Genomic DNA, 25,343 nt, shown 5'->3' with positions numbered 1-25,343 from the left:
GAATAAACCTTTTTGATATAAGTTAAAGGCTCTTGCCTACAGGTACCCGTAACTTCTTTCTCCGAGTCACTGCACGTAGATGGAGCCAAACCGCTGGCGTCGAGGGTTGGATGGAGGAGCTGCTCCCCTCCCACTCACCCTTGGCAAGCAAAATTATACAAACCCCGAAAAGCGAGATTTATTTCCCTCCCACCCCCCCCAAAACGGCTGTTCCCAAAGGTCGGGATGTGGCTTGAGATGCCGTGCGGGCAGCCAGGAGCCAGGTCCCCCGCCGCTCTCGGATGGGTGATGCTCTCCTCCCTGGAGACCCCACGGCTGCCACCAGGTCTCCGCCCGTCCCTGGGGGTCTGCTCCTGCCTCGGCACAGACCCATCGCTCCCAGCCCAGTGCAAGGGCCGGCGGCCACCAAGCCTGGCCAAAGCGCCGCCATTTCAGATGACGTGACTGTCTCTTTTGATCCTTTTTTTTTTTTTTTTTCTTTTCCTTTCTCCATGATGATTTGCATTTTACTCATTTTTTTTTTCTTCTTCCAAAAAGGATTCCTTCTATGTAGCTGGGTAACAAGATCATGAAGCTATAAAAACGACGACAACAAAAATATAGATATTTTTATAAATATATGAATCCCTGCAGGCAACGTGGCTTTTCAGCTCCACCAAAAAGGTTCATGTACAGATTGCATAAGCAAAGAATTTCTACATTCTTTACACTTTTTTTTTGTCTGTGTTTTTTTTTTTAAAAAAAAAGGAAGATTTTTTTTTTTTTCTCTTCTTCGTATTGCAGGCACAGAACGGCTACTCTGGCACTCGAAACGCAAGCGCGGAGGTTGGGAGGTCAGCGCCCCCCAGGTTCAACATTCTGCTTAGTAAAAAAGAAACCCCAAAAAAATGAAAAATAAACAACAACAAAAAAATTATATATGATAGATCATCTTGGCAAGAGATTAGTTCCTTCAGGCCAAACAGTGCTTCTTGACTTTTTATACAGCAAACGGGAAAAAAAACAAACAAACAAACAAAAAAAAACCAAAAAAAGTTAACTTTTTTTTTTTTACCCTGAACAGCTCGACAACACTCATATCTCTGGGCACCACCACGCAGTTCCACTGGAAGATCCTTCACTACGGTTTCGTCCTCGGCGCCCCACCCTCGCGTCTCTGTGGGCATGCTGCCCGCCTGTCCATCCGTCCGTCTGTCCGTCCGCCCGGGGTGTCCTCACGTCCGGATGACGCCATTGCAGGGGGGGTGCTTGGGCAGGCAGGGCTCATCGGGCAGCAGGTCATGTGCAAAGACCGAGTCGTCCCCCGAGGAGCAGGTGCTGTGGGTGTCCTGGCCGGCTGGCGAGTACTGCTCAAAGGGCACCGAGAGGTCCAGGTACTCCTGCCAGGGCAACAGACCCATCAATGCTGGGTGCCCCCCACCAGGGACCGAGTGACCCCTCCCCACACCCATCCCACCACACTCACATCGGTGGACGTCACAGTGAGGACCCTGTCCAGGTCTTCCACCAGCTGCTTGAAGGTGGGCCGCTGCGAGGGGACGGCGTGCCAGCACTCCCGCATGATCATGTACCTGCATGAGAGGGGACAGGGGACTGTCACCCATGGTGGGGCTAAGCAGTGTCCACCCGCCTGCCCACCCACACCCAAATCGCCTGAGAAAACAGCTAAGGCCAAGGCAACTTCAGCCATGGTGGTCTTGGTGCGTGGCCACCAGCTGGGAGGAGGAGAAGGGTTTTGTGGAGCCACACTCCTCATTACTGATCACCTCGCACATGTCCACGCTCCTGAAGTAGGAGGAGAAACCATCCTATAAATGGCAGAGCTTCACCCCCAACAGCCACCCGCCAAACAAGGGCAGGTGCGTTAGGTAGCCCGGAAGTCATTGACTGAGCCGAAACACATCAGGGTGGGTGAACCTACCTGCTGCCAGCCCCACAATCACACAGTGGGAATGTCCCACACCAGCCTGAACCATGGCGTGGAGTGGCATTTGGCCACAGAGGGAAGGGGGAGCGGGGAGAGAAGGTCGCCCCCCACTACGAACTCACAGGTCATGGGTGCAGTTTGCGGGTTTGTCCATCCGATGGCCTTCCTTCAAGAGTTTGAAGAGTTCCTCAACAGGAATTCCCGGGTACGGAGACCCTCCCAAAGTGAAGATCTCCCATAGTAGCACTCCAAAAGACCAGCTGGAAACCAAAGAAAGATCTTTAAAATTCAATGAGGGTTTTTTTTTCCAAGCCCCTCCTCGTATCCCCTCCCCCCCCGCGTGGCTTTATTTCTGTGCAGCCATGCATAGCTAACAAAGTCATCAATAGCATGACTAATTGCCTAGGCCATTTTTACTAGTTACTTGGAGATCTCTGCTGATCCAACTCAATAGCAAAGAAATCCCAGGCACCAAGTCTGAAATTGAAATGAGCATTTAATCAGATAGGTGACAGCCCATCTATTACCCCCAGCTCTTTGTTAGGTCTTCCACCAGCTCCACTGAATGGAACAAATCAAATTATTCATGCACAGCTTCACTGAATTGCAGGCTTGGAACCACAGGCCACTAATTGTGCAAGCTGATACCAAAACTTGCTTGTTACAACACTCATTTCACTGGCCAAGCTGGGAGAAAAATACCCCAACAAAAATCAGCAGAGCACTAATGTTACACGCTCCAGCCCTGCAGCTGTGCTCTGGTTAAAAGTCCTCTTTTTCAAAAATATCTTTTGCCTTCTTCGTTTTCTTTTTGAAAACAGGGATTATCTGTCTCTGTTTCGCTTTCACGCACGCTCGCTCTCCCGTTCTCTAGCTTTGATTTATCTGTCATGCCCGCTGCAGCATTACCTAAGCATGGAAACTATGATTTAAGATCAATAAAAGCCAAAGTATGTGAAAAATACAGAAATAGAAAAAGATTCATTTGTCCAATTGCAAGTGGGGAGCTTTGGGGAGCAGGCATGCTGGCTGCTGAATTACTGTAAAAATGCCGTTATCGACCAAATATTGAAATAAAAAGCCGGTGTGCGTGCTGAGCGACTTCAGCCCTGGCAAAGTTCAGACATGATGCAGATTTACGCGTAAGGCGGGCTCTGCTGTTTGCCTACCGTGCAGAGGCACCAAAACGGACAAGACAGGATTAGGAAAAATAAAGGGCAAATAAATGAAGCAGCAAAATTAATCAGAGAATATATTTGTTGAATATTCTCTGATCAGCTCTACTAACAGCAGACGGAATATTTCAAGCTCATCCCACGTACTCAACTGAAGCGTAACTGTCTGGGGCAAAGCGTGGAGGAAGACGAGGGTAATTATTTTTTTTTTTTTTTTTGCATGGAATTTTTTTTTGCACGGATTTTTTTTTGACTGCAGGATGAATCACCTCATCTATAAACTGGACGAGAAATACCTGCCTGCCATCCAATCATTTTTCAGCAGCTCACTAGAGATCCTCGGATGAAAGCAACTGGATAACGGTAAAATAAAACCACGTGTGCAAAGCTGCAGCTTGGAACCCATTCGTTTGCTTTTGCATCCCCAGGCACCCCAGCAGCGAACGAGCCCTGCTTGTGCTTAGCAATGCATTTGTCTTCAAGATACTATAGGCGCTGATTTCCCTGTAATTTTATTTTTTTTTTTAAGAAAGCGCGGGTATGCTTACACGTCGCTCTGGTGAGTGTAGACCCGGTCAAACAAGGCTTCTGGAGCCATCCATTTCACAGGCAGCCGACCCTGTAATTAGGAAGACAATGGGAAGATCCCATCAGCATATCCCCCCAGCCACAACGGCACCATCTGAATCTTCTTTTCTAATCCAGTTTGAAACATTTTCATTAACAAACACATCTGCCTTCCCGGTCACTGGGCAAAGCAGGAGTGGCCACATATAAACAGATTAGAGCATTTGATCCCTGGATCTTTGCTGACAATCTTTGCAGTAAATGTTCTCCGTAGAGGACTGTATTTCACTGCCAAGGCAGGTTTAACGTATCAGAGCATCTAAATCTTTGCATGGGAACATAAATGCAGCTAGCTATGCAGCAGAGCATGGGACAACACTTTCCATCTCCTTGGTTGGAAGCAGCGGTTTGACTCCAAGTCCAAACCCTGCTTAGGCTGAACTTGAAGGGAAACTTCCAAGAGCGAAGGCAAGGGCCAGATCCTCTAAGAATCAAGTCTCGGTCCTGCTGAAGGCTAAAGGAGGAGGCCTCCTCCCAGGTTTCCAGGGGAACATCCTACATCAGGGCCATAAATATGGGCTGTCACATATGAGAAATATGAGATGAGAAGGACTAGATTAATCATAATTCTTTTGGGTTTTGCTTGGCCCCTGGGGGGAGTTTTAAGCTTGAGGCATAGTTTGGCTAAGGGAGGGCTTTGTCCTCTTCTGACCCACGGTCTCACTGGGGCAGATAACTAAAGATGGGACATACCCAGGATGCACAAATGGGATTATGCTCTCAGCTGTCCAGTATAGCTCAAACAAGGAAAATACATCTGATTGATAATTAAAATTCCCAGGAATTTTTATTAATTTACAATTAAGAAATCCTGGCAATTAAGAGAGATTTCTGATAAGATATTGCAAAGGATCAGTATGGGCATGGTAGGCTTTGTAAGACTGCCTGGACATTTAGACCACTTGCAGTTGCAAAACCCTCAAGTTCTGCAATACCTTCAACCTCTTCCACTGCCATCTCCACACTATGTTGTAGTTGTGGCTTTTGCTCTTTTGCTGCAGCGCACTGGGATGTGCTTTGTTCTCTGCAGCGTGGCAGCGATAGGAAGGATGACCCACGGACTGCTCAGAGCTCAGCATATGCTGCAGGGCTTTGAACCGTAACACGGGTTGTGTCTCTAGCCCTTCATTCCTAAATTAATCTCTACAGAAAATATAAATGGCTCCAGGATGCAGGCCTTGGCTGGGACCATCTTCTCACCCTTGGCAGTGGAGTCATGGAGTTCAGTTGTAAAAGAGAGAGAGAAATGCAGGAAAGCTCCAGAAATACAAAAAGTGACATTCCTCTGCCAAGGGCTCTGGTGGGACCAGAGGATGGCTCCTTGGGAGCTTTATGAACCGTAGTGTAGCAGACTGGAAAGGGCCCAATTCCCCTTTGGTAAAATCCTTGGTTTCTCTTAGTCTAAAGCCTCCTGGCCAGAGCTGAGACCTCACAACCAGCTGCGAGCAGCAGCAGTATCTGTCAGGAAAAAAACAGGATGGTGGGTGGACTCCTGGGACCAGCCTATCTCCAGTCCCTCACCAGGTGAGGCCACTGGCAGAGTTCTTCCTCCGAAGCCCCTCTAGAAAGGGAGATGTGGGACAAGGGCCACTTGCTGCAGGGATGGCCAAATTCCCTGCCAGAAGGAGAACTGCACGTGCTTGGCAGCTTTGTACTTACATTGGTGGTTTTCTTGTAATAGTCGATGTTGTGAACGTCTCTGGCGAGGCCAAAATCAGCTATTTTCATCACATTGTCTTCAGTGACTAACACGTTCCTGGCTGCCAAGTCGCGATGAATGCACTGTGAAAGGTGAGCAAGTCAATAAATAAGGGCTTGTTAGCTGCTCGCGCCTGGAACCAACAGCACCGTGTGGTTTATGAGCTGCCATTTCATTGACTCCCAAGCTCATAAAGCTGTGGGCACTGCTTAACTCCTCGCTTTCTGTGTCACTGCCCCATCATGCATGCTCGGTGGGAGCCACCTCTTAGCAACACCTAATCGGCAGCCTCAGCGCTGACACAGCCACGTGCCTGCTGTCTCCAAAAGGGATGCACAGATGAAAAACTCAACCCTCCTCTTCTGTGGGTGCCTACCAGGACGTGAAGCTGTCTTTCTGCCCTGCTTCCTTCAGGAAGAGGAGTGCAGGTTGACGTTTGAAGGAAAATAATCCTCAAATTAAGACATTCCCAATACACCCAAAATACACCATAGTTGCTAGCTGAGAAAGAATCTAAATTAGCCTGCACTGTGCAGAAAGGGAGTTTAAAGCCACCACAAACCATCCACCCTGAACTGCAGTCACAGGACCAACACATTTGACATCTGAAGCTGAACTTGCTCTTGCCGCAGTGCTCCCCGCCTCCAAAAAGAGGTCACGCCGGCTGGTGCACAGCTTCCTGAGCCCAAAGCCCCATTCTCCCCTTGCTGACGTCAGGGTAAATGAGGACTAATCCCAGGGTATGATGTAAGCAAACGCAGCAGCCAGCCCAGTGTCAGCAAAGTGCTCCACAGGGAGCATCTTGGGCACGGCCATGCATTGAGCCAAATCCACTGTCGGCTCTGCTCCCACCGAGCCTGCATGCACTGGTGACAGCCACAAACACATGAGCTACACCCAGGATCTCAGCTGCTTCGTGGGTACTCCACATCTTTAGCGATCTCAGGAGGGAGGTGGCGGGGGACAGGGGTGCACGCAGCTCCTGACTGTCATCTAAAGTAACATCTCCCATGGTGGAAGCTCATGAGTTGCTGTGACCCTCAGCCTGACCACTGCTGCCCAAGCCCCAGGATCGCACATCTGAAAGCCAGTTATCTCTATGAGTGGTAGAGGCTGAGTTGGTGAGGACAGACACCCAGGTTTGGGTTGCTTGTGCTTTTGTACGTATTTTGGGGAATGCTAACAGGCCTGCGGGTGACAGCAAGGGTTGTGCAGCTGCACGGGAGCTTCTGCATACAGCTGAAGCCTTCTGCAAAAAACCCCAGACACTTCATACAAAAATCTGGTCTCTAAAGGGAGAAGCCTGTAATGCTCCTACACACACACACACACACACAGAGCACTGCATGCCTCTGAACACACGGATCTGACCGACGCTTCTACCAAATGAAGTTTCTCAACTCACTTTCTGAGATGCCAAGTACTCCATGCCCCGGGCCACCTGGTAGGCGCAGGAAACCAGGTCTTTAAATGTCAGCTGCTCCTCGGGCAGCTTGCAGGTGTCGAAGGAATAGTCCATGCCAGGTGGGCGACGTGCCCTGAGGTATTCCCGCAAGTTCCCCTTCGATGCATATTCCACCAACACGTAGAGCGGTCCTGCAAGAAAGAGCACCATCAGCATCCAGCGGAGGAACAGATGAGCACCGAAATCTCATCTGGGACATTTTGGGCAGCCAGTGAGTAATTGCACGGAAGGGACAGTCAAACCTGAGCCTCTCACTGGCCTGCGAGTACCGGGCTTCTTTGCTACCTACCGTCCTGCGTGCAAGCCCCAAGGAGGTTAATAATGTTTTTGTGCTTCCCAATCATCTTCATCATTTCCATCTCAGAGACCAGGTCAGAAAGGTCCTTGTCAGTGGCATCATCTGGAGAACACAAGAGAAGAAAGCAAAAAAATATCAGGAATAAGTGTTTTGTGAAGGTAGTTAATACAACTGCTGTGTAGACATGAGAGACATGTATACATGAAACCGTATTCAAAATATGAAAGTATTTGCATTTATTCTACATTTGGAAAAAGAACTGAAGTAAAACCTAAAATTATTATAATGAAAAAAAGAGAATACTTGTTCAAGAAGAAAAAACAGATAAATGGAGAGAAATAGTCATATGGAAATCCATAAAACCTTTCATCTTCCATTTCATCCTGATAAGTATTAAAGAAAAAAGTCAGCTTTGGTACCCAGGACCATTTTCCTTTTCTAGTTGCTGCCCTCCCCCATCTCCAGGGGGCAAAGAGTTAAGGATGGGGGAAAGTCAGAGCTAGGAAAGTGGCTAAAGGAAGGAAGGTATTTTTGCATGGAAAGCTGTAATTTTTCTACAAAAGTAGAATCATAGAATCTTCATGGTTGGAAAGGACCTTTGAGATCATCGAGTCCAACCAAACACACGCAAAAAACCCCAAACCCCTACAATCTCTGCCACTAGAGCATGCCCTGAAGTGCCACATCTAGACGTTTCTTAAATACCTTTAGGGATGGTGACTCAACCACCTCCCTGGGCAGGCTGTTCCAGTGCCTGACCACTCTTTCAGTAAAGTAATTCCTCCTAATATCTAATCTAAACCTCCCCTGCCGCAACTTCAGATCATCTCCTCTGGTCCTGTCATTATTCACCTGGGAGAAGAGGCCAACACCCACCTCTCTCCAACCTCCTTTCAGGTAGTTGTAGAGGGCAATGAGGTCTCCCCTCAGCCTCCTCTTCTCCAAGCTAAACATGCCCAGCTCCCTCAGCCTCTCCTCATATGACTTGCCACATGAATGCTTTGGTTTGGAAAGACGGAAATGTTCCTGCTTCCAAAACTAAGTTCAGAATGGATTGAAGGAAATGCAAATTAAACAAATCCTTTTCTAATAAGAAATACTTTTTTAAAGATGTCACTGCTCGCTGTTGCAGCATCTGCCCTGCTTGCTCCAGCTGAACTCCTCAGGGTGATTTTGTCTGCGTGTTGTCTGTGGTTACTGTGCCCGCGGGAAGGATGGGAAACAGAGACTCATCCGGAGGTGCCCAGTGAATCCCCCACTTTGGTTTCCACTTAACCTCTCAGGAGTTTGGGATTGAGTTTCTTCAATGAAGAAACTCCTCAAGAAGCAGTGTGTCAACGAAATCTCTGCAAACTCCACCGGAGCTTGTTGCACAAGCATTTGCTAGAACAGGCAGTGCTGGTTACAGGAGTAAGGAGTGGGCTGATTCACAGAGCTGGCTAAAGTGAAGGGGGTTCCCCTTCTTCTCAGGGATGCTATTACCCCTTGGCAGAGAACTGCGTTAATTCCCTTTCTTCCTGATGGGATTTCACCTTTACATGCTCTCCAAGGAGACAGCACTCACCCCCAGGCTATTGGGGGTGAAGGGGAAGAATGGCTGTTCTTGTTTTCTTCTGTTGTATCTCTTTGTATAAAAGAGAAGGAACGAGAGGAAATCCCAGTGCAATATGCTGTTGTGCCCCCTGTGGACTCCCCATACCTTTTAACATCTTGACAGCAACAGTGATGGCCTTGTTTGGCTTGTCCTTATCAATCCCAATCGCTTCTGCCATCACCACTTGGCCAAAACACCCCTCGCCGAGCGGCTTCCCCAAGGTCAGGCTGGAGGGAGGAACAAGCAGGAGTGTTAGTGGGTACCGGGGTGGTGACACTCCTGGGAGGCAAGGGGACCCCAATCGGTGGGTTGACTGACCGAGAGCGTGCCAATTCCCACTTGGGATCAGGCGGCAGTTCTAGTTCAGAGACATTGGCCAGCATCGGCCCATCACTGGAGGAGAGACGCGTGATCCGGACCAGGGGCGTGTTGGAATTCATGGAAGAGTTGGACTCCAACGACACCTGCTTGGGTAGAGCAAATGGAAGTGTTATTGCCAACTGTATTCCTAGGGAAGGCGGTGCCTGAGATGGATCACTGAGGAGGTTTGAGCTGTCTTTGACCACTGACACCTTTCTGGTAATTTCTAAATGGGAAATCCCCCCCGACCCCTCCCATCCACCTCTCCCCCCATCCTTGCAGAAATGCACTGATCTAGGCACCTGTGGTCAAGGTTTTTAGCTGGTGGAAAGGAGGGACAGGTTAGCCAGTGCCCTCCAGCAGGCAGGAGGTATAACCCGTTCATTTGCTCTGTGTGCATCTCCATAGCACATACAGACTATGGAGCTATGGAGTGACTTCTCCTGTTCTAGCACTGTAAATGCCCACCACAAGCTTGCAGACAATGCCGTGAAATCCGTATCCTTCACAGGTGGTTTTACACAGTGCCTTTTGCTCTTGCCCACCTGCAGTTAAACGTGGCAGAGCATCACTTACTGCATGGAGGAGGACCCTCTCCCACCTCCATGAGAATTGTTTTGGGTTCACCAGTGACCTCGGTGAAAGCAGGACCAAGCACGATTAAACGTGCTCTTGCTCCCCAGATCCCTGCTCCACCAGGGAGTCTGGACTAAACTGTTCCCCTGCAAGATGTGCTTTCTGTGGCATCCATGGCTGCACTGCCAGCCCCTCTTGGACAAGGGTGACAGGAAAGCGGCTCCTTGGGAGCTGCTCATGAACCAGAGTCAGCTGCCACCAGCTACTGCTCCACTGGAACAGAAACAAACAAATAAAAGGGGTTAAACTCCTAGACTGCAGCCAACTTATGTCCTTCTAGGGCAATGTTTTTCTGGTAGAGCTTCTCACCTAGAGAGAAAATTTCAAGGGGGTGGGGTGGGTGGGAAATAGGGATGACCATAGCGGGGAATAGGAATCTTGTATCTACTTTCTGTTACCTGTCTCTTGAGTGGAAATTTGGAGACTTTCTGTACAGTGGGGGTGTTCATGGCTTTTTTGTTTGGCATTTTCATCCTGCAGATAATCACAATGACCAGCACCAGGATGAAGAGAACAAAGCCAGTGCCGTAACTGAGAATGCCAGCGTACACTGAGCCTGAATCATCCATTTCCATGAGCTCCTCTGCTGCGGGGTGACAAGAGATGGCAAGTCAGGACGGGGCGGGCAGCTGCCCGCACACAACTACACACACGCAGCACAAAGAATTTGGGGAGGATTTGCTCACCTACACCAATTTTCTGAGTGACTTCAGTGAGGGGACTCTCCCAGGCCAGTGGTTTTCTACCTGCGGCTGTAGCTAAAGCATTAGTTCAGTTTGCCTTTTTTAGGCTAATTTTACCACCTTTGGATGCAACCCTGGGGTTTCTAAGAGCCTTCAGCCCACATGTTGAAAACCACTGCTCTAGGCTGGAGGCATCTTCACGTGCCTGTGCTGTCCCTCTGACCCAGGTCTTGCTTTCCCTGCACATCCACATCACGTAGCTGGATGCCTCGGATGTGCAAAGGCTGCAGGACTGGTGTTTGCTGCACTTCACTGATTTGCCTTCTCCAGCAACAATTTCCACCGGACCAGTGCCTGCCCTGAGGGACCAAGGGGCTCGAAGGGCACCCAGGGGTAAGGCATCACACAGGGAAAAAGCCTCACAAGGGCAATGCGCATAATTATTTAATGAAAACTTAGTTCTGCTGCAAAGAGGCTGGAAGGTCTGGCACTGAGAGATGGCGGAGCTGGGAGGGTGATGAGCCCATCAGCAGTGGCTACCTGCTAGCAAGACTTTTTTGGGACCAGCAAAGCTCAGTTGTGATTGTCCCCTTGTTCCTTTCAGGACAGGCACGTAGACCAGAGGAAGGGGCCATGGTGGGAGCAGTTTTCTGTTCCCCAAAGGTGGGCTGGTGTCAGAGGAACAGTCAGCAGTGGGAAACTTCATAGTGAAGTCATGCTAGCGGGGTTAGCTCACTAACGGCTCATGTACATGACTGCTGCCCCAAAGCAGCGTCGTCGGCAAGCAGTGGGAGAGCTTTCCCCTGGCAGCAGCAGGCTCCGAAACAGGTCTTCCCGTGGCTGTCTCCAAGGGGACACAAAGAAAGGGCTGTTGGTGACATTGGGGGCTGCACCAGCCTGTGTGCCAGCTGTGCAAGGACTCATCCTGCCAAGCGGCCATCTCCTCCTGCAGGGAAGGGTTACCAAATCTCCCGGGATCAGACACTATGGTTGGTGCCACAGCTTTGCTGCCTTGGCTCACACCGTCTTGCTCTCTGCTCCGTGTCTCTCCTCCCTGAGTGTGGGCAGGGGTTTACAAGCAGAGGTTCCCCAGATGGGCTGTATTCTGCTCCCTCGCTGTGGGTAGTGCTTCGGGGCCTGCTGCTGCACAGACAGCTGTCCTTCACTGCGACTTCAATATAAAGTTCCACTTCAGGTTTTTTTAGCAGGTTTTCTTCTGCTTATTCTTTGCTTAAATAAGAGGTCTGAGTTCATACATTGTAAAAACAGTGTAACAGTCGGACGACACAGTATCAGCAGATTCTCAAAATAAGAGACATAAGTCTTCTAACCAAAGGAAACGATTTCTCATCCAGTGGATGGCAGAAGCAGAAACAGGATCAGATCAGCTACTATAGAGCTGGCAAATAAACAGAGAAAAAAACAGCAGATCCCACCGGCTGCAAGGTTGGGCATGGAGGAGACCTTCTTGAGCCCCAGTAAAAGTTGTAATATCCGAATCACCCGCACAGATAAAGTAAAGATTAGAAATGCCAAAGTTCCCGGTTCCTAAACACATCCCGAGATGGATGTGTTGCAAGATGGACCCAAATGTGGTCTATGACTGGGTGAGCCAAAGTGGGGTGTATAGGATTTTGAGTGCCCTTCCAGTAAGAGTCTACTGAACATACTCCGGGTCTGTTCCTGCACCATCTACACGGCACAGCACCCATGAGATTTAATATGAATATTGCCGGTGCTTTCCTGGACTGTGCTCGTGCCTCCCTCATAGCCGGAGGCAGATTCTGCAGGTGAAGGGACAGCACAGCCTCATTCCCCTCTTTTGGAGAGCAGACCCCTCTGTTGCATATTCTGCGCTGGCTTCATTGTCGATGAGAGCTTTGCACATGAAAGGACCACAAAATTGAGGTCACTCTGGCCTCGGGTGTCAAGCCCACTGCAGCTTTCATCAGTCCCAGCTGGAGCAGGCAGCGTGCAATGCCCCTGGGAGCCAGGACTCCTGGGCTCTCTCTACAGACGACTCTCCTCCACCTTCTGTTTGAGATTGCTATCTTGGCCTGTTCATCCGTGAAGCGGAAATAATGCTACAGGCAGAGAAGGGTGTAGACACACCAACCACTTATGCATCTAATTTTAGGTTAAGATATGAGGTTAGACAGAAAGGTTCCTTCATAAGATGATCCACAGTCCGTGTCCAATTTAGGTGCCCTGGATCATCTGATAGGGAGGTTTCCTTCTCTCACGGGCAGTCTAAGGAGACAAAGCTCCCAATTTTGGCACTTAACAGTCTCCTAAAAAAGAGGTTGTGAACACCTCCTTGTTCTCCAGATCAGAAAAAGACACTGGGCATTTTGAATCATTACTGCAAAAATCATTTAGATCTTGAGATGCAATGCAAAAAGTGTCAGCTGTGAATATGCAACAGAGGTCTTCTGCTGTATGGATTTACCACAGGCACAGCAAATCCCAGAGGACAGCCCTCCCTGGATAATGTGCCCTCTTCCAAGCAAGGGGTGGTCTGTAGGAACTTGGCATTTCTAAAGCAAAACGTCAAGGCACCCCTGGAGAAGGAAAGAGAGGCCAGCACAGAAGGAAATACCTGGTAGCACCGTCAGCCAAGCAGAGTGATGTGAGAACCCAATAGAATTCCCTGCGAGACAAGTATATTCCCCAGCATCCTCAAAAGTAACATTTCGCAAGTACAGAATCTCTAGCTCCTTATCCGTTGTGTTAACACCTGCCGTCTACGGGGAAAAAAAACACACACATATAGAAAGAAGGAAAACAGAGAATAAGCCACATTCCCAGCAAGTGTGAGGACACCACAGGCAAATTTCAAAAGCAGATTAAGGTGTTTTGTTTGTGGTTTTTTTTTTTCCAATGGCCCATCTTCCACATTTATTTATTCATTCCCCTCTGCAACCTGAAGTCAAAAGCAAAAAAAAGTTCCCTTCACCAGGTTCTTACTCTGTCCCACTAAAGAAGCATGCAAGCAAAAGCATCCAAATGAAAAATTGCCCCCACAATATGACTGACTTGGGGTTAGTAGGGTGAGCACAGGGGTGGGGAAAGAAAGATGGTAAAAGAGGAGAGGAAAGACAGAAGGAGACGAGAAAGGAGGGGAGATGTAGTGGGGAAAGACTCAAGTGCTGATCAGAGGAACACACAAACATTTTGATTCATTGGTTCATGGAAAAATATAGAATTTTAGAATTTTTTAGAATTTTTTCAGAGTGGGGATCTCGGAGCCGTATATTCATTACACAGCCCTCGATGCTGTAACATAACTCTGGTGCCTGTAAAGAACTTTCCTGCAGTGGCACTGAGCAGCACAGCAGCCAAACCCTCCAGGCTGGAGTCAAACCCCAGAGCCCAGGAGATTGCTGCTGCTGCTCCTCTCTATTTAACATATTTGCCTGCATGAGCCAATGTTGGTGTTTATTTCTCCATTACTTCTCCAAGGGACAGAAATCTATATACTGATTATATAAGTTTTCTGGGTTGAAAACCTTGAAACAGCTTGGTTTTCCAGAGCTTTGAACGTCACAGGTCATTAACATGCAATTCTGTTATCAGCACTCAATTTTAAGGAGGGGAAAGGAATAAAAGCGTGAAGAGTTGATAGCAAAATTTGACAGTCATTTTATTGTGGGAATTTTTCCATGGCAATTGCTGTATAGGCGTTACATTCTTGTAAAAAAAAAAAAAATTAGCAAGAAAATAAGATAAAGCCATTCAGCGTCAGTTGACAGGGTATAATACAAAATGAATAGTAATTTTAATCACTAGCTTCTTAAAAATGTTATAGCTCATTCTTGCATTTGCCAGGGCCTTGGGACAGAGTCTGTGGTTTACCTGGTTTTGGTTTGCGAATGTGGAGCCAAAATGGTTTTTCGGCTATGCCTACGAAATTGTTGGCTCTACACAGATATTCTCCTTCATCTTGTTCTGTCACATTGAACAGATTTAGGTTAGCATCGGCTTCAGCGTTTTTACTGATCCAAGACTGCAGGAACAGACAGAAACCTGAACTTCAGTAAACCAAACAATACCTCCATCGCACCTATATCAGCTAGGATTGACCGTTCATGGCTATTTTCTTTTTGGCTGTGGCAACATCCCCGGCTCACCCTGCGGTGAGAGACCTAACTCAGGGCCTGGGCGAAGAAGAGAAGTTGCATTTGGCCCCCAAACCACGTGCAAGTGAACTCCCTTCCCTTCAGGAGCAGCAGACATGCGATTTCTTTTTTAAAACAGACCAACTCATGTGATTTCTTTTTAAAAACAGACCAATTTCCCACTTCTCCATCTGACAGCAGTCAAAGACCCTACAGTTTCTTAATAACTCTGCAGACAGGAGCACAAGAGAAAGGGCTTAAGCAGAGATTTGTGTTTGCAACCCGGCTCAGCAAATACTGTTTCAATTATCGGATTCCAAAATAGAATTTGGAAACAAAATATAAGCAGTGGCGGTCTGAAACTCGCTGCTGACTTTGCCTTTCAGAAATTAGCTGTAATTTTTTCCACTGCTTATAGGAGCCTCTTCTTTACTAAATAAAGTGGTGCATATAAATCAAACAAACTTCAGACTGTTAAGCAAGGGGTTTATTTCTCTTCTTCCACGCTGCCACAACAGCACATGAGTTTGTTCCCTAAACAGTTGTTTTCATTTTGGTTGAGAATGCACAACTGGTTTGGGTGGCCTCAGAAGTAGCCTAGGGAAAGTCTAGAAAAAATATCAGCTTCAGTTCTGGAAAGGAAAATAAAACAATTGGTCTTCTCATTTTTGGTGTTACGCTCTCCAGCCCAGTCTCGGTGCCTTCGATTTCAGGGCCTGATCCTGCCAGTATGACTTGCAGCCCATTAAAACCAATGGAACTGAACCCGGAGGGGGCATCAGAGAGGAGCCCCAATGTCCATGTCTCATGACACCACCACCGGTTTTGACCTGATCTCATCTCTAAAGCTTACGTGCTGGCAAGTTTGTCTGTCCTGACTAGTGGGGAAATGTGCCTGCCTGCTGTTGCTGCCTTGTTTATAATTAAACCGGGCACGTTTCAATGCAGAACATACAATTTAGCCTTGGACAAAGCCTGGGCAGTGTTGCCAGCCCTCCCTCCGTAACTGGAATGCATTTAGTGCTCTTCTGCAAAGAAAAAGGGGTTTCCTTTGATCACAAATTAGCCCAGGCTTTCAGGAACTGATGCAGGTGATGGCTTGGTTTTGTCAGGCTGTTTAAAAAATGGGTTGAAAGTACAGCATTCAATTTATCCATCTGGACTGGGGTGGGCTTTTTGCCCTTCCATTTAGATGTGAGGGGGAAATTTAATGTGCTGGGCACCTCTCTGTCCCCCTTGTTCCGATGGAGACCAGGTTACTCCCCGTGTATAAACTGCCCCGTAGCAGCTCCTACACTCCGCAAAATCTCCTGAAAGCAGGAGGGGAGGGCAGACTGATAAAAAAGCTTTATCTCCCTGCAGGCACCACAGCACTGGGCAGGAGAGCGCCTTTTCGAAAGCAGCCGTGGGCAGGGAAGGGCTGTTGACAGGACCCTGCTCCAGCAGCGTGGCCAAGGATGCTGGGTCAAAGCATCATCACTGCGTGGCACGAGGGGAACAAGTCCATATAGCCAATTCAATGGCCCCGAGATGACGGTGAGATCATTTTATCAGATCTTCATTTTTTAAAAAACAAGTACACACACATTAAAAAAAAGAAAAATAAAAAAATCCCTGCAAAGCTGGGCCTGACACAGCTCCACGGAGGCCCAGTACTGGCGCACAAAAGATGCATCCCAAAATGGAAATGCTCCGTACCCCAGCGCTGATGCCGGCATTAATACAATTCAAAGCATTCCTGATTAACCAGAAGTAGTAAATAGACGTGTGCTGGTCCTATTCAGCAAAAAAATAAAACCAAACAAAACTTGTGCTTTCAAACGCCTGCCTGTGCTCCCCTTCGAGGAATGTGGAGCCTTTGCCGTCCACAGAAGAGAAGGTATTTGGCAATTCTAATTACCTAGCCACCCCGGTGCCGCTCCAACTTAATTTTAAAACACTATTTATACGGACTATTTATATGTTCTTTGCCACAGCAAAATGGGAGCTTGTGCTTGTGACACAAGGCACTGTTCGCAGCGGCTCTGCAAACTTCCAAAAGGTAGCACTTTATCCCACAGGGACCACACACGGAGCTCGGAGACTATACTAGATGGCATGTGACACAGCCAGCTATTCAGAGCTTGGTACTGGGCTGTGAAACCAGGGGGAAATTCAAATATGCATAATTCAAACACATTTGGAGAGACAGCGAGAAAATAAAAAGTTTTATCAACTCGCGAGAAGCGCGCGTTGCCAATCCTGAAGAACTGTCTCGAGCCATTTCTTCCAACCAATCTGTTATTTCAATCTGTGTAATTATTTCCAGGGTCTCTGGCTTTTATTATCATGTATCTGGCTGAGTTACAGTTTTGTAGATGCTGTCTGTTAAGTGGGGGTTTTTTTTAAACTCCATACAAAAAGAAGGGTGTATGCAGCAGGATGTGCACGGGGAACGTCCACGCACAGGACAACCTCAGCCTGGAACTGCAGGGACAAAATCTGCTTTCAGCTGTAACTGCAGAGCCAGAAAAACTCCATTTGGCCCTATATATTGTAATAAACACCAACACAGGATGCCTTTAATTATTAAAAGGAAGAAAAAAAAGGTATTTAAAAGTCCAATGTTTTTTTCACTCTCTATCCTCTACCTTTTTATATTTACATAGGTTGAGGGGAAACCGGATGCCCTGGCTTTGTTCTGGCTGTAATCTGGAAGTTTCCTTTCAAGAAAGCATTTTAGCAAAGTAAAGTCTTACTCAGTGATTTTTTTCCTCAATAAAAAAAAAAAAAAAAAAAAAAAAACGGCTTTCCTGAGCATGCCTAATAGCAATGTTCACAAATGTTAGTGGCTGGAACAAGAGTATCTTGGCTCTCAGGTGCTGGTAGTTCAGCATTATTTAGTACGTGCACGCTGCAGTGTGTTTACTTGGAGAAGGAAAGAATGTGTTTTAGTTGTGAGCCTTTTATTTTAATAAGCCCTGAAAATACCTCTACTGAAGCTGTAAAAAAAGGTTATTTTTACAATTTTAGGTCAAATGCGATCTAACAGCTTCTCTTGTATTACTCTGCATTTCTCATAGTTGCCTCAGCTCTTACAACTACTTTGCTTATCTGTGCCACTACCGTAGTTGTGTTATCTCTGGCAAACAGAAGAGTCTGGAACATCGACTTTAGGACATTTCTGCTGTACCCCCTCCAAAAAGCAGAGTATTCCACTGCGCGGGCTTAAAGGAAAGAACAATCCCAACAGCTTATTCTCATTACTTTTTCTTACAGACACAAAACAATCACAGAAAATCAGACCTTGAGCTCCCAAAAATCTGATTTAAATAATGATTACCCTGTTAGGAGCTGTGACATTGAACATATTCTGTTGGGAGTTTCTGGTTCGCATTGCACTGCTAGTCTAGGGCTTATTTATAAACATGTATATACAGTTTATGGCTTCCACTGCTGGTGAGCACCTTGACTCAGTGCTGATCTCTCTTGCTATGAGTATGGCAGTGGGTTTCTTTGAGGAGCATCCCCACAATCCAGCTGCTGTCTCTCTAACACTGAGACCAAGGCAGAGGAAGGACTGTGCTGAGGGCGAGAAGAAGGAACGTGTACCAACCTTCAGCACCGTGACATAGGGCGTCCCATCGGGTCCATATTTGCTGCCATTGACTTCCACGTGTTTCAGCCACTGGATGTGAGGCTGGGCATCGCTGTAGACCTTGCAGTGAAACTCCACATTGCTCCCTACCACCACGGTCTGGTTGGCAGGGAGCCCTGCTTGCAGGATTGGTCGGTGGGGCGACCTTTCTGAAAAACAGAGAGGTAAATCCCAATTTACTTGTCCTTCTTCCAGCAAGGATTCTCCTCTGAACCCTTCATCTCCTGGCTTTTCAGCAGAAAGGGTGTAGACTGGGATTGTACCTCCAGGTGTCTTGGCCACCGCTCTACCCAGTGCCTCTCAAGCCAAACAGGGAAGAATCACCTGGAGGAGGCATCTCAGCCCTGACATTCCTTCTGTGGCCCCTCTGTAGACCAGCTAAGTAATTTATTGATCACTGATCTGAGGATGAATTGTTGGCCAAAAGGAAGCTCGCTGTTTTTAGAAGACACATGATCCAGAGCTTTGGGAAAGAAACCAAGCTCCCATATGCTTCCCATATCCCATCACGCTCCTTTTCAACATCCTAACAGATCAGCTGTTGAGGGAAAACAGTGAAACCTCACCTAATACATCAAGCTGGTACGTGTGCCTAATGTTGCCGTATTTGTTCTCCACAACACAGGTGTAATTTCCTCGATCTGACGGCACAACACTCTCCATCACCAAGCTCCACTGCTGGTGTCGTAACTAGAAGAAGAAATCAAACCATCAAGCTCATGGTCAAGTACCATCATCACCACACCATTCAAATCAGTGAACAATCAGTGAGCTTCTACACACTTGGCCAGCATGAATGGATCCCAGAGCAGGCCTGAATGTGACAAGGACCCATTTCAAGGGTCATTAAAGGCTTAATGTGAAAAGGAATTAAGATCAACACAGGAACAGTCCAACACAATGTAACACGCTGAGATTGCAAGGGGGACTTGTAGATGCTTCCACAACAACAATAATGAAACCAGCTGATAGCTGAATGTGGCATCTCTCATTAGAATAACGACTTCAGAAGGCATCAGCTAAGATAACTCTGATCCGCTGGTCCCCTCTGCCAGACCACTCTGGTCCACAGACACTGTCAGCTCAAAATACTGTACTCACATCTGCAGATCTTTACCAATTGCTACATATAACCCATACGATGTCTATAAACAATAAAAATCATAATTCTTACCCTATCTATAACATATGTGTGCTACGGAGGCAACAGCCCACGGCATCTGTCTGAGCAGAAGTGGGTGTCTACAACTGAGTTAATCCCCTAAATTCCCTGTAAAAAACAGGAGAAAACACGCCCAGCCTCAAGTCTGGTCCCTAGGATGCCTGCTCAGCCCTTCTCTTTTGGCAACAAATTTTACACTAGTTGGTTTTCTGGATGTGGCTCATGTCCAGAGTTGTTGGTTGTGCAGTAGCAGAAGGGAAAACACAACCCATGTCTCCGCCCTGACCTGCTGCCCTGTGATCTCAGCTAGAACGCTTGTTTCTAATGAGTATAAAGGAAATAACGGATATGGAAAGCAGATCTTGAATTAATACAGAAAGCAACCAACAGTAACAAAGATGACTTCAGGATGCATCGCGTATGAAAGCTCTCCAAATCTCTGGATATTAATTTGATGCCTTCTACTGCCCAGAGCAGAAGATTTAACTTTATTAAATATTTTGAAGGTGACTCTAAGGACACAGAAGCAGGAGATTACAATAACGCTGCACTACAGAATGTCAAGGGCTGATGGAAAAAACAAGGGCGTAATTGCTCCTGGAGGTTTCTTGCTGCAGCAGGTGAACTCAAATATGAAGTCATTTAACCTCTTTTGCTACACGTAAATTGCATCCACATGCTTTCCTTTAAAGGGCCGAGTTGCAATTAAAGCCAGAATTTTGCAAAGAGAAGGTTCGAAATCATAGGACTAGACAGCTTAGTTGCAAGATAAGCAAGCAAAAGTCATTTTAACAAAGCTTTGTAGATCTCTGCATCCCAGAGAACAGCTCTGCTGAGCACCCCCACTTTCCAGAGACTGCTGAATATAGCATTTCCTTTCGTTTTAGGTTTTAGGTAATAGGAGGCTGTGGCTAAACAGTCTGTACAGAAATCTCAATTGTTGCAGATGTCTGATCAGGTCTGACTGCACCCGCTTCCCACCCAGGACAGCAGAGATGTAGCTCAACGCAGAATCCACATTACACCATTTGTAAGGCGCACGGCAATTGCAGGCTAAGAGGAGCTTTGAGAACAGAGAGCCTGGACCCTGAGTTCACAGCTGAACACACCAGACCGTCAAGGAAGTTTCAATGCAAATTTGTGGCTGCTCGGTGGCTCATTTCCATACTGGCTTGTCTCATAGTTGCGTCTAAAGACTTCTTTTAATCCACTGCTCAGCATTGCAAAGCATTTGCGTCCAGAACTCCTAGGAGCTAATCCAAGGAAATGGGTCTCCAGATACATGGACAATCCCCTAGTCTGGCCTGTATTATAAAATCACGTCCAAATTAGGTGTTTTGCTTAGGATGCACTTTCAAAGATACTTTTATGACACTTTCAAAGAACTTCATCACGTTTGGACTCTGAACAGAGAGGAGAACCTGGGGTGCACAGATTCATGGGGCAGAACTTGTTTGGAAACTCTTCTAGAACCAACAAGGTGGGTTTTTTTTGGTTGAGACTGGTGTCTAGATTTAAAGGATAATAAAAAGGGACATTCCCAGGTCAGGACAGTCGCTGCACTCGATAAAACACTAGGAACATGAAGGGACTTAGTGCAGGCATTAACCAAGTCGGTGAGATACTGGAAATCCCTCTGGTTTATTTGGCATTGTCATTCTTGGCTCCTTGTGAAACAAACATTTGCAGACGCACTTGGAACCTCAGTCCGTGCTTGCCAGACTGGTATGCAAGTCAGTGCAATGGTCTGGGGAAGGGATAATCCTCTATCTCCCCTCCCCCTCAATCTTCCCTTCTAGGGTCATTTAACACACACAGGCTTACAATATTAGAGATTCCAACAAGGATTTAACCATTAATGCTCTTTAGGAAATTTCATATGATAAGTCATATGAATTTATTTTCTTTACCAGTTAAGGATGAACTGTAACAAAACTAGGTTAGCCTGCACTTCATGTTTTCAACACTCGCCCCTCTCTCTTGCAGGTTTTACTCCAGGCAATCACACGGGATCTAAACGCCATTTGCAAGAGGCAGACGTGGAAGTGTGGTCAGCTTTCATCTGCTGACCACAGACCTTTCACAATCAACATTTAAACTCCTCCACACACTGAAAACAAATGAGAACATTCCCAGCTCAAGGATTTCTGGGTTAATACCAGATCTCGAGATGAAGTAAGCCAACCAAACTCTGCCAGATCTGGATCTTGCCCATTCTTTTCAAGCTGCCTTAATCCTGTTATGAAGTTAAGTTGTAACACGGAATTTAAATCTTAAATACATGAGATACCGAGCAGGTTTTCAATCTCTTTTTCTGGTTCAAATCTCAGCTGATATCTATCAGTATATTTATACTGGATGAGATTTACATTAGACTCCTTACATCCAACTGTGGCCCAAGAGTAAAAGCAAGCAAATAAGGGAAGGAAAATTACAGAGAGAGAAAGATGTCTTTATATCAAGAAAGGGACAAAGAACCACACCTAGACAGATAGAGAGCTTAAACCAATCTTGCTGTAATTGGCCTGACATTGCCTTCAATAGCTCTTTTAAGCATCGGCTTGTTGCTGGAAGGTGCCCCTAGAGAAACAAAGCACAGTGATGCCAAAGACTCACTACCGTGTTGCAGAGGATGAAACGTGTCAATTTAAACTCAAGGATAGATTAAAACCACTGGGAAGCGGGTAAGGGAATTGCTTTCAGCTTTAGATTTTATTCTGCAAGCATAATTTAGTGCAGCTGATGTCACATAGTTTTCTAAAAAGCCGTTCGAATGGCGCACGCAAGCCTGAAAACACTTCATGATGATCCTTACAGCCTGCAATTAGTAAAAGATGCTTGTGCTTTGTGAATGTTATCTGCCAAAAGGCTGTTTACGCACAGGAGTTGCTTCCTCCCTTCTTTTCTCTCCTTAACTTTTCAGAAGATCCAAACCCAAGCGTGTCCTCAGCCTCCTCCAGGCTGGAGCAGGGACAGGGCTGAGGAGGGAGCTTCAAAGGCTTCACTGAAGCAATCACAAAAGGCTCTTTCAGGAACGGGTCTGAGCTAACAGGAAAGAAACAGCCCAAAACTGTGGGGAGGGAAGACTTCTTTGAACCCTCTTCTGGTTTCTGGAGCCCAGCACGCTTTGCATGCCTAGCCCCCTTCCAAAACGCTACAGATGTGGTAGGCATCAGCACACAGCTATTCAGAGTACTGATGAAGGTGTCGTCCTAAAAACCATCTTTTCTCCGCACCCGGGGATATGCGAGGGCTGGCAGACTGCAGGCAAAATTCGCTGCGCAGGAGTCGAGCCCTTCCTGCTACGCTGGTTTTGTTATAAGCAGCTGCTGCTGGTTTTATTCTTCCCAAATAAAACCAGAAAGGAGTCTGACTCAAGAGGACAAAGTAGTAAAAATGGTAACAACAAAATCAGAGCAGAGATGATTCTCCTGTTAAAATCCTGCCATAATTCGTCATAAACAGTAGCACAGAAACTTCTGGCTAATTAAATCATTTGAGTGTGGTGAGTTTCTGCGTCCCTTAGCTCTATCTGTAAACACAAGCCAAAGCATTTTCCAGAACACCTTATGGTAAAAAGGAAGGAGGGGGAAGAAAGCAGCCAAGGAGCAGATGCTATTACTCTGGCTACAAGGGAATCCAACATTTGACCGAGGGTCAGTGATTTATACCACAAGAATGTTAATGGCCACCAGCACGACAGACCAGCTCTTTGGTGAGGTCCTTCCTACACCTTCAAAGGATGCCGAGTCGGTTTTCCTTGAAAGCTGGGAGTAGCTACAGCTTGGTCTAACGCGTCTCAACGCACTGGGCTGATCTCCAGAAATTAGGACAGAAGTTTCTGTTCCTGCTTTCTCATCACTGTCCACCATGCAACCATAAACCCAGACTCGCTTTTACCTAGTCCCCGAATGACCACTATAGACAAACCGACAAGGACTTAGCCCTCAATCCCAAGGGACAGCAGCCCTTTTTAATACTTTGGTGTCAAGCAATTGCTAAGGCTGCAAGAAATGCCCCCATTCCCACGCAGTCGGGACCGTGCTCTTCCATGTACCAACGTTAATCACTGTGAAACGCAATTTTCTACAGTTGGTAGAAAACTCCTGATAAAAACAGAGATCCAAACCAAGGCCTTACCTTGATGCCTCCGATCCTATGCTCTCCTTTGAACTCCTTGCCGTTTTTCAGCCAGTAGATGGAAGGAGTTGGGTTTCCACCTGCCGGACATCGGAAGCGAACAGTGTTGGCGGCAGGAACTGCCAGCAGCTTCTTCTCCATCTTATCTGGCCGGGTCCAGAAGGGGACACCTGAGAAAGGAAAGACCAAGTTGAACAGGCCCATTTCTGCCACGGAGGATATCAGCTGGGGAGCAGACGCGTTTGAGGAGGCTTTGGCATGTGCGGAGTGACAGTTAAATTGCTACCTGCTGCAGTTAAGATAAATGACACAGAAATGCTTTCCAGCTAAACGACTCTCACAGACGTAGACAGGGTGTTTGCATTTTAGGTTTGCGATGAAAGGTTCATGACCAGGTTCTTGTCTCAGTAATGCCAGTATAAATTTAGAGTAGCTGCTTTTAAATCAACAGGGGGAGTTATCCCAGAGCAGGATGAGAATCTGGCCTCAGCATGTAAAAAGACACAGATGTACCTTTGGGACAATAGTAGCCAAGCAGCATGAACAGCAGAAAGATGTTGGAACTGTAAAAAAATGTTGATGGGCCAGCAAGGGAGCAGAGAAAAAGTATTAGCTGAGTGCACTGGAAAATTTTGCTTCTCAGTAAGCACAAATGTAGTGTAACCTCCTTAAGGGAAGGAAAGAAAAAAAAAAAAAAGCCAGTGCCAAACTGGTTTATCATGTTTATGTTCTTTAAGTACAAGTGATTTTAGTTTTAAAGATTCGTGTTACCTTTGAACAGGGATAAGTTTTAAAACACCAGTGTTAGCATGAGATACTTTTCATAATCTGCCTCAAGTACAGTGATGTTTCTTGGCTGTGTTACAAACATTACATATTAACTCCAAATTAAGGCAGCAGCAGCAGCAAAGTCATTATACTGGGAAGCAAGAAAGAGAAAGTTTTTTAAAAAAGCCTCCCAAGCTTTCATTTCTGCTTAAGGAAACACTGCAGAGCTGCACGTGGGATGTTTCTCCTACCATGCCGGGGGCCACATCCAGCCCCCCAGCGCCGTGCTGCACACCAAGGTCAAAGCGAGATGGGGGCAGACAGCATTTGTGCTGCAAAATAGCCAAGAGGAGGCCAAGGAGCGTAACTGGCATCTCCTCCAGATGGAAAGAAAGCATCCACAGGCACAGAGCACCCAAACCCACCGGCTGCAGAGACCTGTGTGCTTCTGGACCAAGACAAACTGAAGGTGCAAGTCCTTCAAGAACTGCCTTGGAGAACATGATGGCCGCCAAAGCTGTCAGGAAAGCATCACTGCTGGCCTCTCCCGCCGTGGCGACAATGCTCTGAAACAACAGCTAGCATCACAGCCCCACCTCAGCGCTACTCTGAAGCCTCTGCAACCCACTTCGCCTTAACGACAAGGGTGTATAAAGTTTTCCCCTTGTTGCATCCCTCGGAGATGCACTCGAGCTGCTGCCTTTCTCCAGAGCTCCCCAATGTACTTAGCCCCGACGTGTTTGGCCGCACGAGACCCATCTCGCTGCAATTCCAGGTAAGTCAGTGATGACCCCACCTTGGTGTATGTCCCCAGGGTCCCCCGTGCAGGCTCCCTGCTGCATTTCAGCTCCAGGGATTTTGCAGACAAGGTCACATAGCTCAGCCAAGGCAATCCATGCACCCACCGATTTTCAGCACCCACTAATGCTCTCCACATGGTCCCTTCTCCCCCGTGGCTCCTTGTGAAGCCCACCTGGCCACGAGGAACTGGATGTCAGGAGCTACATCCAGAAGGCCCTCCATTTGCTGGAGATGTCCTTGCTGGGCGCATCGC

At 47.1% G+C, this 25,343-nt stretch overlaps 1 protein-coding gene across 4 annotated transcripts in view; it reads right to left on the bottom strand.

The window, feature by feature from the left end:
* Positions 1-482: 482 nt before the first annotated feature.
* The window catches only part of FGFR3 (fibroblast growth factor receptor 3), a 57,022-nt gene continuing 32,161 nt past the window's right edge, over positions 483-25,343 (bottom strand). The window contains exons 5-18 of one of the 4 annotated variants that reach the window (XM_074587370.1): positions 23,522-23,691; positions 18,786-18,909; positions 18,178-18,368; positions 13,064-13,208; positions 10,174-10,367; positions 9,104-9,249; positions 8,891-9,012; positions 7,183-7,293; positions 6,834-7,024; positions 5,389-5,511; positions 3,651-3,721; positions 2,050-2,187; positions 1,466-1,571; positions 483-1,379 (exon numbers count right to left, since the gene is read on the bottom strand). In XM_074587370.1, coding sequence (XP_074443471.1) covers positions 1,215-1,379; positions 1,466-1,571; positions 2,050-2,187; positions 3,651-3,721; positions 5,389-5,511; positions 6,834-7,024; positions 7,183-7,293; positions 8,891-9,012; positions 9,104-9,249; positions 10,174-10,367; positions 13,064-13,208; positions 18,178-18,368; positions 18,786-18,909; positions 23,522-23,691 — 1,997 coding nt within the window. In that variant the 3' untranslated portion in view covers positions 483-1,214. Of the gene's footprint in view, positions 1,380-1,465; positions 1,572-2,049; positions 2,188-3,650; positions 3,722-5,388; positions 5,512-6,833; positions 7,025-7,182; positions 7,294-8,890; positions 9,013-9,103; positions 9,253-10,173; positions 10,368-13,063; positions 13,209-18,177; positions 18,369-18,785; positions 18,910-23,521; positions 23,692-25,343 lie in introns of all 4 variants that reach the window. The other 3 variants (XM_074587371.1, XM_074587374.1, XM_074587372.1) reach the window with 3 other exon arrangements.

This window comes from Larus michahellis, chromosome 5, assembly GCF_964199755.1.
Source record: "Larus michahellis chromosome 5, bLarMic1.1, whole genome shotgun sequence".
In the NCBI taxonomy this organism is placed as follows: domain Eukaryota; kingdom Metazoa; phylum Chordata; class Aves; order Charadriiformes; family Laridae; genus Larus; species Larus michahellis.
Note: the sequence above shows the minus strand (reverse complement) of the source record. Positions and strands in the feature narration are given on the sequence as shown.